This window comes from Lates calcarifer, linkage group LG15 (genome assembly GCF_001640805.2).
Source record: "Lates calcarifer isolate ASB-BC8 linkage group LG15, TLL_Latcal_v3, whole genome shotgun sequence".
Lineage (NCBI taxonomy): Eukaryota > Metazoa > Chordata > Actinopteri > Centropomidae > Lates > Lates calcarifer.
The window spans coordinates 28,908,333-28,926,995 of record NC_066847.1 but is presented as its reverse complement, the minus strand read 5'-3'; the positions used below and the strand labels follow the sequence as shown (position 1 = coordinate 28,926,995).

The following is an 18,663-nucleotide window of genomic DNA, read 5'->3' as shown; positions in this document are numbered from 1 at the left end:
TGGACTCTTCTAGCAGAGATGAGGGTGGTGTGGAACTTCAGCAACTCACTAATCAGACTCCATCCACTGAGCTACAGTATGAGATGGGGTTGAATGCTTTAAAAATGCTCTTCTTAGGGTTCATTTGTTCATTTGTCTCCAAGATCAAAAACAACTGTTATGTTCAACTTGGGTCTTGTCTTAAGTTTGTATTAGATCATACAGTTATTATTATGAAAACACTGTCTTCACTAAGTTCACTATATAACTATACTATAAAATATACTTCTCTATTAATGATACAATAAGGCTCATTTTGACACTGGGTTTACAGTTATATGGCTAGCAGATAGACTTTCCCGTAAAATAATGCTTGCTTGGCACATCATGTTGTCCTTGACCCACTATAATTTAATGACACTATCTGGCAGCAAACTGTTCAGGAAATATGACAATGATGGAATGTTCCAGAGGAGAGTCTGACTGCTCTTCCAGGATGCTTCCTCTCACATCCTGTTGCTCTGGGTTTATTTATTATTTTTTTAATACAAGCATAAAACATGACATGTGATTCTGACAGGAGTTGTTATCACATGTCAGTTACCATTAGAGTTACAAATTTTGCTGCCACAAATGGCAGATAAGCATTCAAGTGAACTTTTGAAACTTAGAAATTATGTAACATGATGTCAGTGGATACTATGGATTTCTCCATACTTGCCATGAGAGCCAGATGAGGCCATTTAAAGAGCTGTTTTTGATGTCCAACTTTCCACTGTTTAACAATTTTTTCCTGCCAATTGTTTTTTGAGAAAAAATGACGAAAATCGCAGCATCTTTAAATATTAACACATACATTCTGGACGGCATGGTGGTGCAGTGGTTAGCACTGTCACCTCACAGCAAGAAGGTTCTGGGTTCAGCCCCAGTTCACCCGGGGCTTTTCTGTGTAGAGTTTGCATGTTCTCCCTGTGCCTGCGTGGCTTCTCTCCAAGAACTCTGGTTTCCCACAGACCAAAAACATGCAAGTTAGGTTAATTGGTGACTAAACAATCCGTACATTGAATGGTTGTTTGTCTATATGTATTGGCTCTGTAATGGACTGATGATCTCAGGGTATACCCCATCTCTTGCCCAATGTCAGCTGTCAGCACCCCCCCCCAACAAATATAATGGATACATACACTACTATGATAATAAATTGAATATCTTTGGGATAGGGTTAGGGTTAGGGTTTGTCCTTGGTCAAACAAGGAATCTGAAGGTGTCACTTTTGGTTCTTAGAAACCATGATTTATATTTTAAGACATAAATCCTGTGTAAATCCATTAACCTTAAAACCTGCTCACTAAAAGGTTATCATTGTAACATAATAATAATTTGTATTATGTAAAATATTTACCATAAATATTCACCATAAACACCCAGGTGGTGACAGTCAGCTGTTGAAAACCATACCATAAGTTAGACAGGTCCTGTTTTAGAGTGGGTGATCACCAATGTCATAAGATGATGATTTAACACAGTGTTGGTTACACATGAAAAACACTAGCAGGGCTGATGGTTGGTAGCTGGTAAATTCATATATAACTCACATAAAATGTATGGATGTTTGGGAGGGGTCTGCCCTGCACAGTAGCAGAGCAACGTGGGTGGTAAGTGTTGAGGGCAAAAAAGGACAGCTGTAAAAGTTTTGGCCTCTCATCTAAAATAGTTCCTGAGGAGGCCTGGAACATTTTGAGACTCATGTTGTTTTCCTCTCTGCTTGAACAGATCAGAGACTGTTTACTTTGTTGCACCTTAAGTTATTCTCTCAGTTTGTCTGCTAGAGTCATCATATGTCACATGCACAAGGTAAAATATATTAGAATGAGTAGCTGTGTATGTGAATGGACATACACAAGTACAAGTACCTCAAAGGACAGTACTTAAGTAAATGTACTCAGTTACATTCTACCCCTGCTGTTTCTCCCTCTAGTTGTAAAAACTAAAATAGCTTTGAATGTCCTGAAGCAATTCTCAATACACTGCTAACATGCTATTTTTCTGTTTGTCCAGTAGATGGTGATATTAGCCAGTTAACATGAGTTTCTCTCTTGATGTGTCATTCCTACTCACTAGTACCTCTTTCTTAATCTTCTGTGCAACAGGATTTACAAGATCGAGATCCCTTCTTGATTTGTTGAAAAAAATCACTTTAGAGGAGATAAACTTGCATGAAAGTTGAAGCCTGCATAATGTATTTCAACTCTTTGTCAGACAGCTATTGAAACCAGAGTGTTCTAGCACGTGGAGGAAGGTTCACCCATTTGATTGTAGTCTTTGCACGTCAGAGGCCATATTCATTCTTGCCGTGCTCTGCTAATGCAACACACATGGGAGACCACTTCATCCTTTGTCTCTATGTTCACTGACGTTTAACAGATGTGCGTTTTTAAGAGATGGACTGGAGCATATATCTGAACTAATTTTACCCATCTGTATATTCTTCCCACTGTTATGACTATTATATAGTGTTAAAGTGTAGCTTACTGTACCAAAGCTCTGATCATACTTTCTGTCTCTGTCTTTGTTTTTTAGGTGAGTGCCCGTTCTTCTTTTCTATTGTTTCACTGTTGTCAGAGGACCGTCTGGAACATCTGAAGCTCTCAACCAATAAGTATTCTGATCAAATTAATCGAACAGCAGAATCACAGGAATGCAATTACACACAGGAAATGCACATAGATTTGTTTATAATGACTGATGGGAAGACGTGTGCAGTGTTTGTTCCTTGGCTTGCCTCCGTCCTCTTCGGTTCCTTTCTTTTCTGACTGTGTGTGTCTGATGTATGAATGAAACCCTTTATGTCTTAGGGGGTTTGACTGGCTTCGATTGTCCTAAAGTAAATGTTTGAGCTAGAAAACTGAGTTGGTCACAATGCTTAAGTGTTACATATGTCTTAATGACATGGTTGTATCACTAGTTCAATGATGGATATGCCGTATTACTCACATACATTCTTACACACTCACTCAAAGTTAAGATTTATGCTGCCTTGAAAGATTCACAGTTCTCATGAATTTGAAGGGTTGGGTCAAGACCTGCCCCTGCAGGCCAGACTTGTCCTCTGAAGTACATCTGGAATGTTTTACACCCAGTATGATAAACCCATGGTGGGGTTGTAACACCTGGGTGTAGCCTGGCCCCCATAATGGAACAGGTCACTTCACTGCTTTGCTTTAAGAGTAGTAGCAGCTTAAGGTGTGTCAGTCTCTCTAGTGAAAGCCCACTGTCCATCTCTGTGTGTTTTTAACAGTGTTTACAGAGTCTGCCCATGATCATATCTGTTGTACAGTGAATTTAAAGTGAAAATGATAAAAGGAGAGATGAATTCAGATGTTACTGAAATGAACGTGTGGGTGTGTGATTGAAGGGCGAGGTAGAGGGGGCAAACAATGGCTGTTCAGTTACTCTGAACTTTACTCATAAAGCAAAAATGCCAAGAACGTTTGTGTGTGTGTGGAGAGCCAATGACAATACAGTAGCAAAATTGTGTTTCCGCACATCATTGCTGGTGATGTGGTTCAGGGCTAACATTGTAGTAGTACAGATACGTCTCTGTCGTAGAATTTGTGTGGGCTCCAGTGCACACTGGTTCACATTTCATCACCTGAGGGTGAGTAATGACTCTCGCAGAAGCCTGGTCACACCTCACATGGGTGCTCTGGCAGCCTTACAAAGGAAGGTAGATCATTGTTGAAGGTGATCACAGCGGTTTGCATTTCTTTTCAAAGAACATGCCGACATTTGATACTTGTATTCTCCTGCAGTAAAGTGACAACCGTCACATACAAGCTTTACCACAAGAGTGTACCGCTCATGCAGTTTTATGTCTTGCACTGGCACCACGCCTTTTAGCAGTAAATTAATTGATGGATTCAATGCAGTAAACTTTTTTAAAGCTCATAGTTTTGTTTTGTTTTGCTCATAGTTTAGTTTTGTTTTTGCAACCTCTTCTCCATGAGAAGAGGTTGCAAAAACATTAACAATTCTGAAGTTGCCTGGGGAGTAACCTGATAGGCTGTTGACTGTAGTTAACTCTGCTGTTTCATCCCCACAGAGGCCACATGTCCTTTAGCACAAACTGTTAACATTTCTCTCTAAGAGTGTTACCTCTCTGGCATTTCATATATGAGTTCCTTTTTGGGCTTGTACACATGTGCCTTGAATGAATGTATTGTTCAGTACTGGAGCAGATCCTGCTCACTGGTTTTTATTACAGTTTGGGAAGGGAAGCTTGCCCATTGTTTGGATTGTTAGACTCCCCTTAAAGCTGGAGTTTTAATGGCAGGTGTCACAGTGGAAAAACAGGATGTGGAGCCAATCCAGCCATGCTGATAAGAACAAGTAAAGAGGAAGGTGAAATGCCATCTCCTGCAGAATTGAGGATACTTGAATTGTGGGTGGGGTGGTCCAAGAATAGTGTATATAAATAGGATTATCTGATCCTACCTTGATCCTAATCAATTCCAGACAAGACTTACTTTATAGTGAATAGCAGTGTAGGTGTTTATTATTGCTTCCACTGAACTGTACTTTGAACATGTACCCTGACAGTGATCACCTGATATGATATGATATGATTCCAGCAGCGGAGTAGCTGCTTGGTGTGGCGTCTTGTTTCATAGTGTCTTAAGTGTTCTTTCAAGTCCAACTGACAATGCTGTGGAAGACAACAAAATATAATATAATTATATAAGAGAACAGTGCTAAGTAATCAACTCTTACATCTCACTCCACCCACTGGGTGAAGTTCAGTACCTGCATAATTAAAGATCTCTTAAAGAGCTCTTCTTGTTATTGTTGTTTAGTAACAGAAGCAGACTCTGTATCATTCCATAAGTTTTTTTGTGACATGGATGCCAGGCGGCCGTGAGTTAAGTTTTTTTTTTTTTTTTTTCCTCACATCATTGCATGAAAGAACATGTTGGGTACATTTTATAGTGTTTTTTATACCGCGATAATTATACTCTACTGCGGAGGAGCTGTGATTCCAGATAGCCAGAGCATTCCTGAAGTTCTGTAATGTCATAGAATCTATATAAAAGCTTGTCTAAAAAAGCAAGGAAAATACATGCACAGGCAGTAAGTCAGTCATGCAAGTCTTATTCCTGCAGATGGATTGTTGGTCATACTCTGAATCTGAATCTGCCTGACTTCATACCTGTCTGTTATGCTGCTGGGGCGGTGCTCTGTTCTCGCCTTACAGTGCAGTGGAATGAAAGATTTGAGGAAATGAAGTTAAAGATCTGCATCAGATAAAACACAGGTTATATAAGGATGTTCTGAGACTGAGTCTTGATACTTTCTTGCAAATAAGATATCTTTCAGAGCTTCATTCAAAAAAGAGGCAGCTTGAACGCAAAGTGTCAGGTCATCCCTTACTGCTACAGCTGTTGTGTTTCCTCCCTACATTATAGTTACAAGAGCCCTCTTGTGGGTGGTTTAGCTCAGTGAAAACCAGCTCATGAAAGTTACAGAATTAATAATGATGGTGAGTCAATAGTGTCTGTGACTGGATTTTAAAGCTGTCAGAGAATAGGCCTTTTCTTTCCACAGCCACAAACACATACTAAGTAAGTTTACCGTAAGTCTGTCTTTTGTGGAAGGAGCAGCTCATGCAGTCAGTTTTTCTCTCTCTGCTCTGAGGAAAGAAAGAATGCAACTGATTCATTCTCTCCAGATGGAGGGGTTTTATGAGAGTGATGACAATAAATCACCATCCTGTATGTCTGTGTGAGAGTATTTGTGTGCATGTGTGTGTGCATGGGTGAGGGGGCACCTGTATTGTGTTTGTCTATATTTTATCAGAGGCTGATTGTCATGATGCCTCTCTAAAAATAAACCTCAGCGTCCTCAGGTTACAATACAAATCCGCACATTGTGGCAGCCAGTCAGGAAGGCCAGAGTCCGGATCCTGTGTCCAGTTTTGTTGTTTGATAGCTGGTTGCCCATGGCAGCAGCAGCAGCAAACCCACGTTCCCTGGGACCTCAACCATGGACGGCACATGGTATTTGCCTAACCTGTGGGCTGTGTTGCTACAGCAACCAAAGCCCGACATTGCCACACCCATGTGTGGTTTGCAGACACTGACTCATGGAGTAAATATGCAAAAGTTTTTTTTTTCTTTTGTTTAAAAATGTGACTTTGTTTCATTGTTTGGAGCATGTTTTCATAGTGGGACACTTTCGTTTCTTTACCCTCACTCAGATGTCTCTTCTGTTTCAGCTTTTTCATAAAATCACAGTCTTAGGGAGGAATGAATCAACTTGCCCACTCAGAGCAGCCTGTGTGTGGCGCAAACAGGCTGGTCCTCTTTGGCTGGCACTACCACACCTGGCACTCCCTACGGCCATTTTATGCCATCCCCACCAACAAGCTCCATTTTGTGAGGGTCAGCCTCGTTGAAAAGAGTTTGTGGTCCACAGCCTTCATCATGTGCAAAAATTGAATTTTAAGTTTAGCTAAAGCTCATATGAGTCAGCTTAGAGAGTGGGTATCCACAGTTAGTCTTTGAGGACAAAATTTCTCTTTTTCAGTTTCCCTTCCCTTTGCTGAGCCTTGGTGGAGGGAATTTTTTTTTTATTAAAAAGACTGTAACTTTGGGAGATACCCACTTGACTCATGCAACTCAAACCCTTGGAACCACCATATATTAGAGTGTGTATTTTGTCCCCCATCATTTTCTTTGGAATCTCACAAGAGGATCTCTTAATGACTGCTATAAACAGCAGAAATAATTACAGCAACCAATAACTCTTTCAACGTGCGTATGGTCAGACAAGTATTGCTTTAAGAGAAAAGTGTGTCAGAGATAATGGTTGTTTGTTGAAAATCGTCTCTTGATTATCTTGTCACATATGTCAAGCCTCCTGTAGTCAATGATTAAGGAAGGGGTCAAAGTGTAGTTCTGACACAACCGTCAAAATTTATTGAAAGCAGGATTATGTTTTGACAGGTTCAGTGCCCTACACATTAGTCTGAACAAAGTGCAGCACTGTAGCTGCAGCATGCCCTCTTGTTTCAGTTTTTAACTTTATGTCTTTGTGTTACCCTTCAGGGTCAACTGCGCTCATTGGAATCAAGCCAGAACTGATAAAAATGCTGCAGTGTTACCTATTACGTGTGATCTTGCAGCTCTTGAAATATGGTTACACCTGTCAGTTATTTGCACATTGAAAGGAAATTTGCATTGGAGCTCAACATGTTTGGACTGTTTCTCTTTTGGTTTGCTGATATCTGACTCCAGCTCTAAGATTAACTCACTGCTTTTTATCGACTTACAAAAGGCTTAATTGCTCCCCATAAACCAAGGAATAAGTATGCAACCAGAGTTGTTGTTGGGTGTACTTTGGATGCCTTGATGGTGCCTTTTGCAGGCAGGCTCTTAGTTCCTTGTTTTCTGTCTTTCTCAATCTAGTTTTCTTGTCCTCCCTTTTTTCCCCATGTCCACCCTTCATCTTAATCTCTCTGCCTGTAATTTGTGAGGTTTCTCGAACAAGGCGTCCAGTGTGTCTTTCTCTGTTTTGCCCGGAATAAAGCGTGGGCGCACTCAGATGTATGGGACATGGAACAGGGTATCCGGGGCAGCAGAGAGGTTGTGTCCAGTCTGGCAAGGCCCTGAGATTTATAGTGTAGATGTTCCTCTGCATTTATGGGCCAGAGATGAAAAGATTCCCTTGTTCTTTTTCTCACAAACACCCTCCCTACCCTGAATGGACCCCTCCACTCCCATTCCTTCTCTCTTTTAGCCCCATCTTGCATGCCATGTTGATCTGCTGGATGGGCAGTGGGTCGCACAAGCAGTAGCAGTGTGGTTTTGACTGAAAGCAGACAGAGGGTGTTGTGTTTTTTTAGAGGTGGAGAGGCCTTTGTTTAATATGTCAGATCAAAGCAGCATGGACAGAGGAGATCCCCTTGGAGATCGGTTCTGGCTCAGCCCAAGAAAAGGTAAGTGATTGTAACCACTCTAAACTGAGGCAGGATGCAGTGAGTGAATGGTTCTTAGCATTGCAATATAAGTTTATGTCATGAAGGGGTGTGGCCACATAGAGGCAACACCTCATTTTCTCATTTTGGACTGCAGAGTGTTAAATATGGAGTTGAGCATTTCATGGATCTATCTTGTGCAACAACACTTAAACCTTTCTGGCGCCTAAATGGTGCAATACATCTCTTGCATGCTGATTCTGATCCCTGGCTGCCGTTTAGCTGAGTTGGCATACAGCTCACACAGGAGAAAGAACAAGAGAGTCGAGGGCTGGTTCAAATTTTCTGTCCACATCTCACTGCTGGAACTTGTTTACAACACAAAGCAGTTTTGTAGTCACTGGCTTTTTGCAGACTTTACCACCAAAACTTGATTTCTATTACCTTTACGTCAGAAAGGCAGAGGCATATTTTGCTCTGCATACAGAATGCTGCAGGGGGTAATGGTACCCTTAGATGTGAAAAGTTGAGTGATGAATACTTTGGCATCCTCTGCATCAATTCTAGGAAAACTTTCCACTGTTATCCGTGGTTGATGCCGTTTGTGGTGTTAGACATGGTAAATCTGTCACATCACTGCTCTTGCTTTCAGTCTGGCCCCATTTACCCCCTCATGGGTGGGCTCTTGTCCAAGTCTCAGAGGCTGTAGAGGGCGTTGTAAGGTTGGACACATAGAGACTCCACCTCTAACATGTCAGAAAGCTTGTTAGAGTGAATAAGTAAGAATGAAAGGGACTTGGCATCTTTTTGGGTGCTGCTGCTTATTTTTGGTCTGTAAGGAGGGTGAACAGAGGCATAGTCTGTGACTTCATTTCTTTCCACTCTGGAAAAGGAGAAGTTAGTGTGATCCGTGACTCGTGGATTTGAGAACACAAGCATGGCCTGTCATTTTTACCTCAAGCACACATCAGTTTATAGATTTTCCATGTGCATTTATGCATATATTGGTGAGACAAAAGACAAGAGCTGGCTTCTCTTACTCTACCCACAAAGTAGGCTGTTCTGCGTGTGATGTCAACACAGTTTTATGTTGCTGAGGGCTAATCTCTCCCTGAAATATACTGTAAGTCTTTGCTGAAATTTTCTTTCACTTTTCACAAAGTTACACAAACTTTGTTTTATAAAACTCCATGGTTGCCTTTAACAAGCCTTATATAACTTCAAAGATATTTATGAGGCAAGAAAAGTTTAGGTTGGCAAAGCAACAAGAACTGTTCCCATAGTGTCTTGATTGATTTCAGAACTTTGTCTATTGTTCTTGCCCCTCAGATCTGAACAGAGAGAAAAAAATTAGCTTGCTCTACCGCAATTTGCCCCTTGTTTTTACCTCAGTTATCCAAGAACAGTTGATTATATATTTTTGCAGCCGTGTGAGGAATGCCAAAGACACCTCTCAGTCTCCCTCTCTGCTCACTAGTGCCTAGCATACAGTGCTTCTTTGTCTGTAGTCAATTTGTGGTTTAGCACACTTCTGTGGGTTTATGTTTAGTGTACAGTTTACAGTATATTAGCTTTTTTTCCCTCTTGCCACCCCTGAAACTATCTCTGATCTCTCTGTCTGTGCATGGGACACATATTTCCTTTCAAGTCAATCATTAAACCCACTAGATTATCCCAATTACACCCAGACTGGCCAGGGACCTGTCAGCACAAGGGGTTAATCCTCACAGCTTCATCCTTCTTTTCAAAGACCACTTTCTCTCCCTGCTCAAGCACTAATTGACGCTGTTGTTCATGCTGACCCATACCCAGAATCCTTAAGACGGTCAAGGTTGTTGTCAGGGTTCTATGGGGGGCGTGATTAAGGCCTCACATGTAGTCAGTCAGCAAGTTGTACAATATAAGACACCCTTTATGTTTAAAAGAAATAATTTGTTCAGGCCTGTGCAACTTTAAATGGGATATTCAATTTCTTTGCCACTGAATGTGGTTTCTTGCCAGGATGGGCTCTTGCCAAGATGTTCAACCATTGCACAACCATTTACAATGCAAGAGTTTAGAATATGTCCTCTGAGTAGTGCTACTTCTTTAGGGCAGTCTGGCTAGGCTGGTGTTAGCTGGGTAGCATGCTAACTTCAGAGAGGAAAAGAAGTGATAGAACTACAAGCAAAACACTGCAGGAGACAGCTCTTGGCGAGTAAAGGAATGAAATTTAATACTGAAGTCAGCATTTCTTCCAGATTGGTAAGTAAACAGCCATTGGTTCTAAATTAAAAGTAAAGGGGTCACCAAACTGATTACATTTTATCCTGAAAGGAGCATGAATGAGTGCAACAAATTTCAAGGTAATCCATCCAATAGTTGTTGAGCTACTTCACTTAGAAACCAAAGACAGGCTTTATTCTCTGGGCACCATGAATATCCATAACAAATTTCATGGCAATTCTTCCAACAGTTATCAAGACATGTCCCCTTAAAACAAAATAGTTTCAAATGAAATTTAGAGCTCCCAGCCAAACTGTTGGTGGTGCTAGAAGTAAAGTTAGCTGACCACCAAAGTCAGTAGACTTTGTCCTCTGGGGACCATGCATGTCTGTACAAAACCCATTCAATTGTTATTGCTACTTCTGTTTGGACTAAAAGCAGTTTATAGTAGTTCATAACAATCTCTAACTTTAGCAGATTCCTGAGTTGGAGGTGTTTGTGCTTAAGCATGCATCAGCTCTGTCAGGGGACACAGCTGTCCCCAACTGTGGGGTCACCAGCCTAACTATACTCAGCCAGGAGACAAGCTCCATATATAAAGACAGGCTTATCATCCAGATATAAAGGGAGCTCTTGCACATTGCAGAGTGATTTGTCACAACTTCAAAAGTGCAAGTCATGATTTGGAAAGGCTGTCCTCCTTGTTTGCCTTGTAAAAAAGATGATCATATTCCTTTCTGATTTCTGATTCTGACTTTTATCCATTTTGTATGCTCTCACAGCAAAGAAATCTGTTTTCATTTGCACTTTTCATTTTTACTTTTCTCACACTAAATTTGCAACTTGCTCGCATGATATTAGAAGTACATGTGTCATCCATTAGGGGGACCCATCACATGTTTAGACATTTGTTTGCTAGTTTTGACAATGGTTTGATTTCTCTAATGTCTTGTAATGTAAGCACATACATTAGAGGGTAAGAAAGGCCACGCTGACCTTTTCTTTCCCTGGAAGTGGCTGGAGTGGCTTGGATCTGATGTCAGAATGGAGGACACGTATGCAGCACCAATAGACCCAGGAGCAGAGGCCTTTACAGTGGGCCAGTCGCCAACAGCCATCAGTTGGTGGTGACAAGTCTATTCTGGGACTTGTGGAGGTCTGAAACTTTAAAGCAGAAGTGGGCTCCTAACCAGGAAACTATCCAGACACTTCCCTAAAGTCGTATTAGTCCTTTATCTGCTTCAATCAATCACATCATGTTTCTGTGGCTGACTGCAGCAATGCATGTTAATAGTCTGAAGATTAAATTGCTAGTTTAGTTCTGCAGTGATCACACATCCCATTCCCTTCTGAGAGTCTATTTAAGATCATTTATTAAGTTGCTAACAGCACTTCAAACCTGCATAGGGCTACTGTTACCAGTGTGTTAGTGTAGTAGAGGAAGCACATCATTTTCATGTCCAGGGTTTGTCAGGCCTGGTGATACAGTAAATCTCTGGCATATTTAATATTTGGATGGCTGAAGGGACTGGGCCTCAAGCCAGAGTAAGGGTCACTGTGGGAAGTTTGAAGTTCACTGAACACTTTGTGCATAAACAGTGCATGAAATCACACTGATATGCAGCCCAGAGAGCAAAGGCACCATGCATGGTTATGCAGATTACCCCAAATAAGATTGTTCTTGGCTTGAATTTGATCATATAGTTAATCAGCATATTACTGGGGCTTATTTGGTTTGTTAGTATGATATTTCTTTTTTCTGTTTAAGTAAGTCCCTTATGTTGTTTTCTATAACCTCATATCAGGTTGACTGACTGATAAAATACTTCAGAGACAACCTAATGAGATTTTAACACACTTGCGTAATCCCAGACTTTCAGATGCTCACATGCACAAACGCAACTAGCTTATACCTGCCGCCACCACCACCATCTTTACTTAAGTGTCAGGCAAACTGTAGCATGTCAATGATAAAACATTTGTTTCATCATTCAGAGGAATGCCTTTCTTGTACAGTGAGCTTGAAAATCCCTTTGTTCCTGCTCTGAAAGCTCCTCCCAGCCTTCAGTCTGAATCATTAACTTCACCTGAGAAAAAATAACATCATGAGAGATGTTTAGGGCATATCTGCTATAGGTGGAGTACATACTGACATTGCCTGGGGCATCACCTCAGAGTCTGACAAGACAGATGTCAGAGAGCTGTCGTACATGGATTTTTTTTTTTTTTTTTTGGCAGCATTAGTGAAGGCACTAGTCGCTAAAGAAATTATTAAATATTTGCATAAGTACATACTGTATGTAAAGACTATTATATTGCACTCAGATATTTTATTTTTTGATTGGCTTGATTGCTGATGAAAGCTTGATAATGTGCTAATAGTTTGTTTCATATCATAGTGTCTTTGCTAATAGTGCTCTGACAAATGACAGTATAGTCCAGCTGTCCAGGACAACAGATTTATGGCCTGCTGCTCCACTGCAGCCCTGAAAGCGGATATGTGTCTTACTCAGAACTGGCTCACTTCATTTGACTGTTGCCATGGTGAAAAAAAGAAAACAGTTTTCCACCAGTGTTTGGATGTGTAATACTGTGTGTGGTTTCAAACAGCAGGGGGAATGCATCATTTCATTGCTGCCCAATTACCACCACTATAATTTCACAACAAGATCACAGTGTTCCAGCACAGTACCGTCTCCTTACTCTACTTGTCATATCCTCGTCTTTTCAGTGAGATGAGTGAGCATGTGCTCCTCTGCTCTGTCCAACAATGGTCAATTTTCCTTCCAGTTTGGCTTTCACTGGACTAGCCATAAGAGGACACTCTCACTGACACAGAGAGACGAACGGGAGACAGATGTACAGAGGGGAGAAGTGATCTAGGGATAGAAATCTGATATCATGTTCCTTAGAGTGCTGAAAAGGTTAGCTATAATGCACAGTTCTTTATATAGTTGTGCAAGAGAGATTCTTGCTTCCCAGCTAAATTGAGGAGTGAAGCCCTAATATTAGCTGTCTGAAGCAGCAACTTGAGGGAGCTTTACAGCCTCTTGCATCACTTTAATGAGCTGAAATGGGAAACACTGATTAGTCTATGTAGTTTCCTTCACTTGGTGGCCTGGAGACCCTCCAAACAAACACAGATTTAGATAGAATTAATATTAGTTCTGTTAGCTTATATCAGCATGGGTCTACCGGTGTGGGAATTAAAATGTCACGACACTTTCGTCTTCTCATATCCTGTCTATAAAAAGATTTGTAAAATGTTGTAAAATGTCTATTAAAGGTGACCATAATCCATCTATGGTAATTTATATAATTTCTCTTCAAATGTCACTGGTCTTTATTTTATGCATTCAGAGACTATGTGACATGATATCTGAAAACCACACCCTGTGTGTAGAGTAAAAGCTCCTCAGTGATACCTGATCAGGAAATGTGTAAAACCAGACACCTTATACTTGATAACCTACATGGACGCTCAGCGAGTCGCTCCAGGACAGGATAGATACATACCAACTGGTCGACTTTCTTACAACTAATCTCTGTTTAGAAAAGTCCATTCATTCAGGCCAGTGTGTGTGACACGCCAAGGGTGTGTGTCAGCCAGTCCTAGTGTGTGTTTAGAGTTGTGTGTACATTACATAGGAGGCGTGTGCTATTGTGTGTGGGTGGGTGTCTCTGTAAAAGTCACAGTGTTACAGAGCATGTGCTTAAACACACTTCATTGGTGTGTTGCCTTATTCATTTGACTTTGCTCTTTCTTTATTCCGATCAATTTATTGCAGACATTCTTTTTTCTTTGCTCCCTACTTCCTGCTGTACTATTTACTTTAGTGAGTGATTTTTTTCCATGCCATTTTTTTCCTAAGAAATAGCGAGAGAAGGTAGGAGGAGCCGGACTGAGAAGTGTGCCTCACTCCCTCTCTCTCACACTCTCTCACACACGCTGCCTCTCTTCCATTCTGTCATTGCCATCTCGGCAGAACGGAGACTGTTCATTCCCAGCCACGCTGACTGGAGGGGGACAGCACACTTTTGACTTTGTTTTAAGTCGAATTTCACAGAGGAATATTTTTTTTTTTTCTTATCCAAAGGACAGAACACGAGGAAACGAAAGTAAGAAAAAAGATTACAAGGATTTGTTCTTTCATTCTTTTCGAATAGAATTGAGAGACACGTGACAGCCGGTTTTGCCACTGGATTCTTTTACACAATAAGGCGTGAGACAATCTAATTCTGCTTTCTTTGATGTTGTGCAGTTTAGTTTTACTTGGAGAGAATATACTGACATAAAGCACAATGGTTGCTGGAATGCTGATGCCCCTGCGGGACCTGAGGGCTATCTATGAGGTCCTGTTTCGAGATGGTGTCATGGTGGCCAAAAAGGACAAGAGACCTCAGATCAAGCACCCTGAAGTACAAGGTGTGAGCAACTTGCAAGTAATCCGTGCCATGGGGTCTCTTAAGTCCAGGGGCTATGTCAAGGAGACATTTGCTTGGAGACATTTCTACTGGTACCTGACCAATGAGGGCATTGTTTACCTGCGTGACTACCTCCGCTTGCCCCCTGAGATTGTTCCTGCATCCCTACAGAGGGTAAGGAAGCCAGCTGCCACTCTAGCCATTGCTCACCGGGCTGCACGGGTCCAGTCTGTGGAAGGTCCTACGTCTTATGTTCCCAAGCCAGGACGCAGGGGTGAAGCAGAGAGCCAAGAGGCTCTGGCTGATCGTCAAGGCTACCGCCATAAGATGATGGGCCCTGGGGAAAGAGAAAGCTACTCGGATAGGACCCCCAGGTTTAGGGGTCGTCCAATGGCTGCAGAACCAGTCAGGCCAAAAGCATCATGGGAAGTGGAGGACCAGTCTCAGCCTCTGTTCAGGAATGGGAATGGCTTCAGAAGTGAAGCAGTGATGATGGAGGAGACCAGGGTAAAAAGAGTGTCTCGTGAGCAGCCTGATGTGAGCAGTGAGAGGCCAATAACAACATCACAGGAGAGAAGAGTGTATGAGGTCCAAAAGGAGAAGATGCCAAGTTCTGTCCCTGTTCAGACAGCAGCTTTAAAACAGGATGTATCACAGACCACTCTGACATCAGTGTCCTCCAAAACAGCCCTACCATTAACTGTGGCTGCTGTCGCTGAGGCTACAGGTGGTGCAACATCAAAGATTCCAGCTGAACCATTTGCTCCTAAAACAAACAAAGAGAAGTCCAAGATTGTTGATGAAAAAGCTGTCACAAAGTCCAATGAAATGGTCACACGCACTTCATCTACCATAATGCTTCCTGATACAAAGATCAAAGAAGAGAAGACAACAAAGGTGATTGTGGATCCAGTTAAATCTGCAGAAGTCAAATCTATTGCTGAAATGGCAGCTGGTATAGAAAAGCCCAAAGCTTTGTCTGCTACTCAGGAAACAATTGGTCTTTTTACTGACACTGTCACTGCTGCTCCTGTCATCATAAAACCTGTTGATAAAGGTGTCAAAGAAGATAAGACAATAAAGGTGATTGTGGATCAAGTTAAATCTGCAGAAGTGAAGACTAAAGTTGCTGATAAAGTGAAGCCCCAGACAGTTACTACAATGGCATCTGCTCAGGAAACCTACAAACCTCTTACTGACACTGCCATTACCACCCCAAAATCTGCTAATAAAGATGTCAAGGAAGAAAAGGTTCAGAAAACAATAGTGAAAGAGGAATCAATTAAGCCGGCAGGAGTTAAGACCCCAGTCGAATCAAAAATAGACCATCAGAAGTCCAAGAAAACTGCCAGAGTAACTATTACTCAGGAGACCACCAAACCTGCACCTACCAGTACCACCAGTGAGCCAGTATTGTCAACTGATGAAGTAAAAGAGATCTCCAAAGTTAAAGTGACTCAGGAGCCCATTGACACTCCACTGACCTCAGTGAGTCTCTCAGCAAAGCATAAAACTGATGAAGTGCTCCCAAAAACTACTACATCTACCATAATGCTTCCTGATGCAAAGGTCAAAGAAGAGAAGACAAAAAGGGTGATTGTGGATCCAGTTAAATCTGCAGAAGCCAAATCTACAGCTGAAATGGCAGCTGATATAGTAAAGCCCAAAGCAGTTATGAAAGTGGCTGCTACTCAGGAAACAATCAGTCTTCTTACTGACACTGTCACTGCTGCTCCCGTCATCATAAAACCTGTTGATAAAGGTGTCAAAGAAGAGAAGGCAACAAAGGTGATTGTGGATCAAGTTAAATTTGCAGAGGTGAAGACTACGGTTGCAACTACACCTGATAAAGTGAAGCCCCAGACAGTTACTACAATGGCATCTGCTCAGGAATCCTACAAACCTCTTACTGACACTGCCACTGTCACCACAAAATCTGCTAATAAAGATGTCAAGGAAGAAAAGGTTCAGAAAGCAATAGTGAAAGAGGAATCAATTAAGCCTGCAGAAATTAAGACCTCAGTCGAATCAAAAATAGACCATCAGAAGTCCAAGAAAACTGCCAGAGTAACTATTATTCAGGAGACCACCAAACCTGTACCTACCAGTACCACCAGTGAGCTAGTATTGTCAACTGATGAAGTAAAAGAGATCTCCAAAGTTAAAGTTACTCAGGAGCCCATTGATGCTTCGCTAACCTCAGTGAATCTATCAGCAAAGCATAAAACTGATGAAGTGCTCCCAAAAACTACTTCACTGACTGAGTCCTCAGTACCTGAAGTTGCAACTACAGTTAGTACAACAACTCTCTCAGTAACAGAGATTATTACATTAGCACAGAAAGACTCCTCTTCACCCCAGCCCAGTCAAAATATGGACATCACAGAGGTGGTTAAGGAAACCAAACAAGTGGTTGAAGGAAGCTCTAAATCAAAAAGAAAGAAAAAGAAATCTCCGGGTGAGATATCTAAGAGTGCCAATCCTGAGGAACTATCTGACACAAAGGTGAAAAATGAAAAAACCTCAAAAGACAAACCCCAGGAGAAGGTGGCAGAAAGTACCCCTCAACCCACGCCAGTGATTACCTCAGAGCTTTTAACTGTGTCTACCAGTGTAAAGACTGAGGAAGCATCACATGTAGAGAAAAATGAGGCAGAGGTTAAAATTAATATAAATAGGAGGGAAATAAAAGACATCTCTAAACAAACAGATGGGAAGCCCAATAACAAAGTCCATGAACAAACTGAGACTATTTCTGAAGAAGCATCACTATCGTGTGGCCAGATCACTGCAGTGCCCCCAGTGGAGCTTCCAGATATTGCTCAAGTAAAAGAGAATGTTGAGGAAAGCAGTGTCAGCAAGACCACACAGGGACCATTATGCCCCCAGAGCGAGTTAAATGCTAAGTTGCCCCTTGTGGAGCCAGTGAAATCTAAGGACGTGCATGTCAACAAAGTTGAAACAGTGACTGTGCAGAAAATAACTAAAGTGGAGCTCATACAACAGAGCTACAAACCTGAGGAGAAAAGCTCTGCGCCACTGTCAGAATCTCAAAAACCCACAGTTGAGACTAAATCCCTGATAAGCACAGGGAAAGCTGCAGAGGAATCTTCAAAGATTAAGAAGAAAGGGAGAGGGAAAAAGCAGGCTAAGGCACTAGAAACAGAGACTATAAACACAAAGCCTGTCCTTTTGCATGAAGCAGAAGCATTGCCATCCACTGACATTACATCACTGCCCAAGGCTACAGTTAAAGACAGCCCTGTCATGGCCTCTGAACTGACAGAAATGAATGTTTCTCCAAAGATGACTCCTGAAAGAATGTGCAGGGAGGAAAACGAGCAGGCAGCAGCTGTGCTCTCTGAGGCCCCAGCAGACAAAGGGGAGGTGGAGCCAGCACTGCTCTTTGCAGAAAAAATCAAGCGGGAGGTTCCGAAACCAAAAACATCCTCCACTGCGAGGGAAGCACCCGCAGCCGGAGAATTAGCGTCAGCAGCACCAGCAGTAACAGCAGCTGTAGCTCAGGCACAGGCCAGCCCCCTAGTCAAGCAAGAGGAGCCTCCCAGAGTTGCACAACATTCGGCCACTCAGGCAGCAGAGCACAGCACAGAGAAAAGGCTCTCTGTTTCTGAGGCCTTAAAGCAGGAGGAAGAGAAGAAGAGGGACTTGAAGCAGGACACACCCTCTTCCACTGCCACACCCGCAGTTGCCCAGCCTGACCAGCCTCACCTAGGGGACACCTGTGAGTCCGTAAACCCTGACATAGACGAGGCCGCCATGAGGAGGAAAATTGTAGTGGTAGAAGAGATAGTTGAGGTGAAGCAGCTTATTAGTCCCGAGGCAACTGGGGAGCAGTCACAGCCTCCACCTGTGCCACCTGAGGTGGAAGGAGATGAACTGGACTTGGATGTTTTGGAGGAGATTGCCATAGAGCGGGCACTTCTTTCAGGGGCCACGGAGGTCAGTGTGCTAGGAGCCTCACCTGAGGCAGACTGGGACCACTCACTGGAGGAGCCAGAGGAGAAGACGTGGCCAAACTTCATTGAAGGTTTGTTTGAATGCGTGTTAGTTAACCTACTTCC

At 42.2% G+C, this 18,663-nt stretch overlaps 1 protein-coding gene across 46 annotated transcripts in view; it reads left to right on the top strand.

Annotated features, from left to right (window-relative positions):
* Window positions 1-18,663, top strand: part of plecb (plectin b) — a 165,884-nt gene that overhangs the window by 88,345 nt on the left and 58,876 nt on the right. For 2 of the 46 annotated variants that reach the window (XM_018683223.2, XM_051075787.1), the window contains exon 1: window positions 13,547-18,629. The exons of 42 other annotated variants lie outside the window; for them this stretch is intronic. In XM_018683223.2, the coding sequence (XP_018538739.1) occupies window positions 14,459-18,629 (4,171 nt within the window). In that variant the 5' untranslated portion in view covers window positions 13,547-14,458. Of the gene's footprint in view, window positions 1-13,545; window positions 18,630-18,663 lie in introns of those variants that run through there. 2 more of the 46 variants (XM_051075786.1, XM_051075788.1) reach the window with 2 other exon arrangements.